The sequence below is a fragment of the Thamnophis sirtalis genome, unplaced genomic scaffold (assembly GCF_051295495.1).
Source record: "Thamnophis sirtalis isolate CommonGarterSnake01/CBP01778 unplaced genomic scaffold, rThaSir2_p1.2 scaffold_9, whole genome shotgun sequence".
In the NCBI taxonomy this organism is placed as follows: Eukaryota; Metazoa; Chordata; class Lepidosauria; order Squamata; family Natricidae; genus Thamnophis; species Thamnophis sirtalis.
The window spans coordinates 77,265,928-77,275,753 of NW_028261389.1; the positions used below are offsets into that span (position 1 = coordinate 77,265,928).

Genomic DNA, 9,826 nt, shown 5'->3' on the forward strand with positions numbered 1-9,826 from the left:
ATAGATAGATAGAAGAGAGGGAGGATGGATAAAGGATAGATAGATGATAGATGATAGATAGATAGATAGATAGATAGATAGATAGATAGATAGATAGATAGATAGATAGATAGATAGATGATAGATAGATAGAAGAGAGGGAGGATGGATAAAGGATAGATAGATGATAGATAGATAGATAGATAGATAGATAGATAGATAGATAGATAGATAGATGATAGATAAGATAGATAATGATAGATAGATAGATAAATAGATAGATAGATAGATAATGATAGATAGATAGATAGATGATAGATAGATAGATAGATAGATAGATGATAGATAGATAGATAGATAGATAGATAGATAGATAGATAGATAGATAGATAGATAGATAGATAGATGAGAGGGATGGATGGATGGAGAGAGAGAGAGAGAGAGAGAGAGAGAGAAGAGGCAGTATGAATTTGAAAAAAAGAACCACTTTCAAATATTCCATGAAAATTCTCCCATTTGTATAACCTTGGAATGGCAGACAAAATATATATTTATTTTTTAGACTTGTTTGTTGCCCATCTTGCATAGATATAGTTCCAACTCGATACGAGTTTCTGTTTTGGGTGAACTTTCATTCAAAGGCATGAGAGAAATTCCTCTTTATGGACGCATTATTCTTCAGCCAGCATTACACCCGCTAATAAACTCTAATTATTTCTTCTGTAAACAATGCAATGTTTTTTTTCCCCAGCACGTTTAGGAAACAACAGACCTCACATAATTACAGCATTTAGAAACGTGGCATTTAAAGCATTATGTTCTGTTCAGAGAACAGCTGCCTGAAATCAGCAGGGTTGAGATGGGGCTTCACACAAGGCAAGAGGGCAGATCCAATTATCTTTTTTAAAATTTTCTTTTCAGGCCTTACATGTCCCTGGGAACGCTACGGGACCAAGTCATCTATCCCGATTCAGTGGATGACATGCATGAAAAAGGATACCAGGATCAGGATCTGGAATTTATATTGCAGATAGTTCATCTGAATCATATTATTCAGAGAGAGGGAGGTACGCATTTTTTTCCCCCTGGAAAAATACGGCATTGCGTTAGGAAGTTGGAATTGCAAATGGCAACCAAGCCAGGAATGTGAGCTCACCTACCTTGTTCTTCTGGCTGTCAGGGTTCCGACGGATGCCCTAATTAAACCATGAGTCTCGAGCCAAGCTTCAAAAGAAATCCAGTTATTTATTAGGAACAACATGTCAGCAGTACCCAAGTGAAGCCAAATCTGACCCCACGTAATTTACGGCCCAATTATGACCCTGTCTCCCCCTCTTCCCTCAGGGTGTGTCATAAATCACATTCTCCAATGGAGCACTTTTTGGGGCTGTAGAGATCACGCCCCTCCGGCTGCTGCAGGTAACCTGGGAGACAGCCTTGAGAAAGATATGCCTGGAATGTGCTTCTGTTTGTGGCTGCTTCATCAGTTTACCATCCCCCTTGCCTATGGCAGTTCGAGAGCAGGTCAAGGATGGTCTGCAAGTTGACATTGGCATTAGAAGGGCTATCACAGGGGTGTCAAACTCAAGGCCCCGGAGTCTCAGCTGGCCCGCGGAGTGCTTAGATCATCTGGCCCACTCGGCTGCTCTGGAAACAGCGAAGGAGCAGCCCGCGGTGCCTCTGGCAGTGAAAACGGAGCTCGGGGGGACTGTGTGTGTCCCTCCCAAGCTCCGTTTTCACTGGCAGAGGATTGCAGGAGGCTGTCGCAACCAAAGACGGAGCTCGGGAGTCCGTTTTCTCTGGCAGAGCACACAGGCCACCACAGGTGCCCCTGACGAGTGATGTTGAGCTGGCCACACATTCCCTGGCCACACCCATTCTGCCCCTCCCCCCTCCCCCCATCGAAGTTAAACACAACCCTGATGCGGCCCTCACTGACATCAAGTTTGACAATACTGGTCTATCAGGTCAACTTTCCTCCTGATGATACCGCTGGCAGAAGTACCATATTTTTCGGATTATAAGACACACCATTTTCCCTGAAAACCTGGGTGCGTCTTATACACTGAATACAGCATTTTCTGCCTCCCGAAACCTCACCCCCTTCGCAAAAATGGCTATGCATAGCTTTTAGGAGGCTTTCAGTGAAAAATGGGCTGTTTTTTGCTCAATTTCCCCCCCCCCAGCCCCCAGGAGCACTCTGTAAACCTCCTAAAGGCTATATATGCCCTTCTTTTGACAAAAAACGGGCCCATTTTCACGAAAAATGGGCCGTTTTTTGCTCGTTTTTGCCCCCACCAACCCTCCACTCTACAAGCCTCCTAAAGGCTATTCATGCCCTTTTTTGATTCCCAGAAAATAAGACAGGGAGTTATTTTCTTTTGACTCTAAAATAAGCACTTGGCCTTATTTTCAAGGAGGTCTTATTATTTTTGAGATGCAGGAAACAGCGATCATGGGCACCTCACGGCTACTGCTGTGTTGCAATATTTTCGGGGAGGGCTTATTTTAGCGCATGTGCTCAAAAGCCCCGATTGGGCTTATTATACGGGGAGGTCTTATGTTCAGGGAAATAGGACAGACAGACAGACACAATAATTAAAGATAGTTTGTTATTGTAAGTCAATAAAGATTTCTTCGTAGCCTGAGCCACGGTTTATGGTATTCATGGAAATCTTCCTTTGAGTTAACAAACATTTTCTTTGAAAAGCGTTTTCAAAATAAACACCAAGGCCTTGTATCTTTTATGTGACTCCCTGAAGGGTGGAACGCTGTAATCGATTGGAAAGATGTCCTGTCTGGAGGAGAGAAGCAGAGAATGGGAATGGCTCGGATGTTTTATCATCGGTAAGTCTAATCCTTTGATTTAAGTGCAGATAGAATAGCCACGAGTTAGTTTAAGGCCACTGATTAGATTTACATGCTGCTTTAAAATGCTTTACAGCCCTCTCTAAGCGGTTTACAGAGTCAGCCTCTTTCCCCCAACAATCTGGGTCCTCATTTTACCCACCTCGGAAGGACGGAAGGCTGAGTCAACCTTGAGCCAGTGAGAATAGAACTGCTGGCAGTTGGCAGAGTTAGCCTGCAATACTGCATTCTTGCCACTGTGCCACCACAGTGGAGATACCAATAGCACCTAGACTTATAAACCACTTCCCGGTGCTTTCCAGGCCTCTCTAAGCGGTTTACAGAGTCAGCCTCTTGCCCCCAACAATCTGGGTCCTCATTTTACTCACTTCAGACGGATGGAAGGCTGAGTCAACCTTGAGTCAATCAGGAATCAAACTCCTGGCAGTGGGCAGAGACAGCCTGCAATATTGCATTCTCACCACTGTGCCACCAGGAAGGAGAATGAGAAAGGGAATCAAGGGGAAGGGAAGTGGAGGGAGAGAGGGAGGAAGGAAGGAAGGAAGGATGGAAAGCATTTAGACTTATATACTGTTTCACAGTGGTCTATAGCCCTCTCTTAATAATTTACAGTCTATTGCCCCCAACGGTCTGGGTCCTCATTTTACCGACCTCAGAAGGAGGGAAGGCTCTAGTCAACCTTGATCCGGTCAGGATCGAACTACTGGCAGTGGGCAGAGTCCGCCTGCAGTACCGCCTTTTCACCATTGCGCCACCACAGTGCTAAAGCAGCATTTCCCCACCTTGGCAAATGAAAGATAGGTGGAATTCAACTCCCAGAATCCCCCAGTTAGCCTTGCTGGCTGGGGGAATTCTGGGAGCTGAAGTCCACCCGTCTTCAAAGTGCCAAGGTTTAAAGCCGCTGATCTAAGGGACTTGTTTCTGTAGATCCAAGGTAAGCAAAGCATTCACAACCACAGGATCCAATGAAGCAAAACCAATGAGATCCTTTGAATCGCCTCGGTGTGGAATTTCATTCAGAAAGAGTCCGAGAAAGAAAGAAACGCTGGGATAGCAACTCAGTGACCTTTGGAAAGTTACACAATTGCAAGCGACAACTTTCCAAGGTGGCTTCGTTTACACAAGTGTGGCTCTTAGGTTCATTGTATAGTCGCTCACACACTCACAGGCCTGGAAAATTCCCACCCTCCACCCCAAATCACCTGAACACAGAGTCACAGGCGGTTCTTTCAAACGCACAGAGACCCAGTGAATTTAAAACAACACTGGCCAGACTTTAGGACCTCTTTTTATCCCCCAGGGTAGGTGGTGAGGGGCTTCCCGTTCAGGCTCAGCTCCTTTGTTGGGGAGGCTTAGGGAGAGGCTTTCCATGTGCTCAGGCCCAACTTTTGTTCCCTTACGGACTTGGTTCCTTTCCCCAACGGAGCTTTTCCTGGCTTTTGTCCTCCCCCCCCACCCCGCTGCTTTTATGCCTTTACCACTTTTAGGTATGGTGGCTTTGGCCTAGTCTCACAGCCTCCTCTGGGCTCTATGAAGGGGAATGGGACAACTTGCCATTGCCAACTCACCATGGCCAACTCACCACGGCCAACTCACTAGGGTCAACTGATCATGGCCAACTCACTAGGGTCAACTGATCATGGCCAACTGATCATGGCCAACTCACTAGGGCCAACTCACCAAGGCCAACTTGTCATGGCCAACTGACCACGGCCAACTCACTAGGGCCACCTAATCACGGACAACTCACTAGGGCCAACTCACCATGGCCATCTCACTGCATCCAACTCATCATGGCCAACTCACTAGGGCCAACTCACCACAACCAACTAATCACAGCCAACTCACCAGGGCCAACTTGTCATAGCCAACTGACCACGGCCAACTCACTAGGGCCACCTAATCACGGACAACTCACTAGGGCCAACTCACCATGGCCAACTACCACAACCAACTCATCATGGCCAAATCACTAGGGCCAATTAATCACGGACAACTGACCATGGCCAACTCATTAGAGCCAACCCACCAGGGCCAACTCACCGCAACCAACTCATCATGGCCAACTCATCACAGCCAACTCACTAGTGCAAACTAATCACTGCCAATTGACCACGGACAACTCACCAGGGCCAACTCATCACAGCCAACTCACCATGGCCAACTCACTAGGGCCAGCTCACCATATTTTAATTTCCTTCACATTTCATTCTGTCCCTCCATTTTGCATCCTTTCTTTAATAACACTCTCCCACCATTTTTTTAAATATTAGTGTAACTCTTGTCCTGCAGCAAGTTGTCCTGTGGCGAGTTGCCCACGGCGAATTTTCATAGACCCCTGTGAAGAGCACTCAGTCAGCTGAAAGGAAGTAGTTGAAAAGACAACATTTCCACCCTATCTGTTGTGGCCCACCAGCGGCTAGCAGAGCTGGTTGCAGAGTCGGATAATGAGGAGGTTGGGGAGGAACATGGGCCAGTCCTGGAGGCTGGGGAAGGCTCAGATGAAAGCTCTGCATTGGAGGCAGAGATGGAGCTCCCAGCTGCCTTCAGAGTGAGACAGCAGTGAGGCAGAGGAACAGCTGGAGCCTGTTCCCAGTGTGCGCATGCACAGCGCTGCCAGAAGACAAGAAGGACTAAGAAATCAGGGTCGACGTGGGCGTAAAGCCACAGGTGGATGGTGAATGGCCCCTCCCGTAGGAAATAATAGAGGTGCAAAAAGGGGAGTGGGCTTTTGCTGGAAACAATTCGTTCGTCCTTTCGTTAGATTCATTTCAGGAGTGTGTAGATCTGTCCGTGAATCTCGGAGACTCTGTGCCAAGACTTTCCTTGCACCGCTCCTCATTGGGAAAAAAATTTCATGGCAACTTTCCAAACTAGATAAGGTCTGTGGTCGTAAATATTCCTTTGAAAGACTGTTTGCCAGGTCTTTGCTGAATGGGAATGAGAGGAATTCACATTCGTTTAATACAAAGGGGTTTGTTGGGACCAGGAATCTGATTCATGCTTTTTTGGGGAATCCTAAAAGAACACTCTTGTCCTCTGGAGACCTGCCAGAAGGAAAAAGTAGGAGTTTTTAATGAGAAAAATGTGGGTTGGAAATTAGTGGTGCTGATGAACAGCGTATTTATACATTTAATGGCATTTCTTTGAGAGGACGCGAAACAGGACACCCCCTAGACGCTTACCCTGGCAATCCAGTTGCTGCCACCCTGCCAGTCAGGAGAAATGTGAGAAAAACACAAGTAGTCCTCGACTTACGACCACAGTTGAGCCCAGAGTTTCTATTGTTATGGGAGAAGTTCATTCATTGAGATTTGACCCATTTTATGACTTCTCTCATTGTGAAGTGAATCCCTTAAGTTGATTGGCACGTGGTTCTTAAGTGGATACGGCTTCCCCATTTACTTCACGAAAGGGGATCCCGTCACCTTGGGACACAGCCGTGGTCGTAAGTGTGAGTCAGACGCCGAGCGTCTGAATTCTGATGGGGGTGCTTGCAAGAGTCAGAAGCGGGGAAAAACAACCACAGGTCACTTCTTCCGTGGCCGTGGTAACTGGCCACGAAACGAATGATTGTACGTCAAGGACTTACCTATACAGTATTCAGGGGAACAGCAAAAAAAAAAAAAAGTATAATTGTGTTTCTCATCTTTGCAAGGCCGAAATACGCACTGTTGGACGAATGTACAAGTGCCGTCAGCATTGATGTGGAAGGAAAAATATTCCAGGCTGCTAAAAGTGCCGGCATTTCCTTGCTTTCCATAACTCACAGGCTATCCCTCTGGTGAGTCTCCCTTTAAAGGTGAAATACACCCTTTCCTCTTCCTCATATTGTAGTGGGGCATCGAATAATGGGGTTAATTTAGCCTCTAAATATATGTGTGTGTGTGTGTGTGTGTGTGTGTGTGTGTGTGTGTGTGTGTATGTATGTATTGTGTCACAACCCCTGGTATGCCCAAATAGCAATAGCAATAGCAGCAATAGCAATAGCAGTAGACTTATATACCGCTTCATAGGCCTTTCAGGCCTCTCTAAGCGGTTTACAGAGAGTCAGCATATTGCCCCCAACAATTTGGGTCCTCATTTTACCCACCTCGGAAGGATGGAAGGCTGAGTCAACCCTGAGCCGGTGAGATTTGAACCGCTGACCTGCTGATCTAGCAGTAGCCTGCAGTGCTGCATTTTAACCACTGCGCCACCACTGCGCCATATGGGAGGGAGCATACTGCTTCCCTTTTCTGTCTATTGGCTCACTCTGGGAGCCATCCAGGCAGAAAGCCATTTTTTTTATGTTGTCTTGTTACAAATGCAACACACACACACACACACACCAAATACCACTCACTCATCATGAAATCTCCAGAACTGTAAAGCCTACAACTTGACATTTGGTGCGTATCTTCGTCTTGGCTTCTAGGTGCTCGCTAAGAAAGGATTTTTCAAAATGACCGTCAGATCATTAGTATTTGTTATACAGTAATTAACATGCTCTGATGCTAAGGAGTTCTACTCCCCCTCCCCACCTGAAAAGAACTCTGTTCCAACTGCCACTTGCCTTATATTAACACGCTCTGATGCTAAGGAGTTAGACATTCTACTCCCCAACTGAAAAGAACTCTGTTCCAACTGCCAGCTGCTTCACATTCTGTTACCTCAGTTCAAACTGGCAGACGTTCCACTCCTTCACCGAGGAGCGGTCGGGGCTCGTTACAGTACTAAATGTCGGTACCTCACCAAAATGTCTACGCCTTCCACCTATGGAACCACTTCCGGACTCATAGTCGGCGGGAGAGATATTCCCTTATCTGTTTCAATCACCGCCCACCACTGAGCCAACGGATTGTGAACCAAATTTCTCCTGGATAGCTTGAACACATAGTTTCGTCGCGAAGCACAGGTAGCCAGCTAGTAAATAATAAATTCAGAGTTTTTCACAGCTTGTAATTTGCAAGGTTCTCAAGAGATCCAGCTTTAACCAAGGGAAGGACTTGCCTCCAGAAGTTGAAGGTGCTTCATCACCGGAGGTTTCCATGAAGGGATTGGACAGCCATTTGTCCGGAATGGTATAGGATCTCCTGCTTGAGCGGGGTGGGGGGTGGGGGAGGGACTAGAAGACCTCCAAGGTCCCTTCCAGCTCTGCTATTCTGTTATTCTTCTGCCAAACCACCTGAAAACGGAACAAGAAGCCATGGGTGGAAACTACTCAAGGAAGAACCAACCTAGAACAAAGGAGAAATTTCCTGACAGTGAGAACAATTAACCAGTGGAACAACTTGCTTCCAGAAGTTGTGGAAGTTTTTAAGAAGAGATTGGATAGCTGTTTGTCTGAAAGGGTATAGGATTTGACCAGCAGACCCCCCCCAAGTTACCGTCCAAAATACTCTATTATTTTGTTATCTGGTTCTGCATGTAAACATGAAGATTTTTCAGAACCTTGTTATAGAAGGGTCTCCTGTTCAAGCAACAGGTTGGACTAGAAGACCTCTAAGCTCCCTTCCAACTTTGTTATTCTGTATCTCTCCCCCCCCCCCCCTCAGGACACTTGGAGAGAGTAGAAAACTGATTTTAAAGAATTGTATTCATCCTCAACCCCATAATCCTTTGCAGGGTGGAGTCTGGGCAACTGAATGGAACTAGTAAAGTATTTAATGGCCGGATGCCCTCCCCTTTTGCCAGGGCGGAGTTTTGTTCGGCAGATGTATTCTCAGTGTGTCCAGAGAGAGAAATATCTGCCTCTACCTAGGATTGAACACACAGCCTCCTGATTGTGAGGCGAGAGCTCCACCTCTAGGCCACCTCGCCACACTGCAACTGTATAACCCAATTGCTGGGAATAAGTTAATATACCAATTCCAGATCCCATTGTTCGATTTTATAGTGAGGATTTCTCTCTCTCTCTCTCTCTCTCTCTCTCTCTCTCTCTCACTCACTCACTCTCTCTCTCTCCCCCCCCCTCCCTTCCTCCCTCCTTCCCCTCCCTTGCAGGAAGTACCACACGCACTTGCTCCAGTTTGACGGGGAAGGAGGTTGGCTCTTCGAAGAACTGGACACCGCTATTCGCTTAACTCTGAGTGAGGAAAAGCAGAGACTGGAATCGCAGCTTGCGGGGATGCCAAAAATGCAGCAAAGACTAAATGAACTTTGCAAAACCCTAGGGGAAGATTCGGTGTTCAAAACCGTGGATAAAGAAGAATAAAACCCTTTAGGTTCCTCTCCCCTGCCCCACAATTTTTAAAAAAAGGAAATTCGTAGATTTTCACGGGTACAGGTATGCAGGTTTTGGTGTATTCGGGTCTTTTCCCGTGTAAGATTGAGAGTATCTTGCCGACGTTTCAGTGAGGTCCCCACTCGCCATCCTCAGGCTGGTGTCTTCGGCTTCGTGCTTGTGCGAGCAAAGCGTGATCGGAGCTGCCGTCCCTCTATAAATACTGGTGGGGGTGTGTTGAGTGCTGCCTTTGTTGCTGTAAGCGGATTGGTTGGCTGTGTTGTTATCTTGAAGAAGAAAAGAAAAGAAGATAAAACTTCGTCCCTCTTCCAGCACCTTAAAGTACAGGACATGAAATTGATTTTGAAGGAACCAGGTTAATCTCCAAAACTGAACACTTCAACAAGAGAATAATTATGGAAGCCATCGAAATAGAGAAACACCCCCACAACATGAATAAACGTGACGATACCTCCCGCCTACCAGACATCTGGAAACCAGCCCTAGTCAACAAACGAGTCCCAGCCACGAAAACCGACACCGGACCCAGAACAACATCAGGACGCGATCACCAATCACCCTCACCAGTCTCAAACCCATCCCATAGACCAAATGTAACCACCATTCAGAAGCCAAACCACGGCGGCATCACCAACTGCTGCATCCCCCTCTGACCCCTACACAAAGCAAACTGACACACGCCATGGCCACACCGCAAACTTGGAGCCAAACCAAAGCCCGGGATGTTACACCTCAGCCTTCTGCTCAGGACAT

The 9,826-nt window shown here is 46.7% G+C and overlaps 1 protein-coding gene across 1 annotated transcript in view; it reads left to right on the top strand.

The window, feature by feature from the left end:
- The window catches only part of ABCD2 (ATP binding cassette subfamily D member 2), a 31,135-nt gene extending 21,967 nt beyond the window's left edge, over window positions 1-9,168 (top strand). The window contains exons 7-10 of the mRNA XM_087722338.1: window positions 901-1,046; window positions 2,742-2,826; window positions 6,506-6,631; window positions 8,833-9,168. Of these exons, the coding sequence (XP_087578464.1) occupies window positions 901-1,046; window positions 2,742-2,826; window positions 6,506-6,631; window positions 8,833-9,043 (568 nt within the window). The 3' untranslated portion in view covers window positions 9,044-9,168. The remainder of the gene's footprint in view (window positions 1-900; window positions 1,047-2,741; window positions 2,827-6,505; window positions 6,632-8,832) is intronic.
- The last annotated feature ends 658 nt before the right edge of the window (window positions 9,169-9,826 follow it).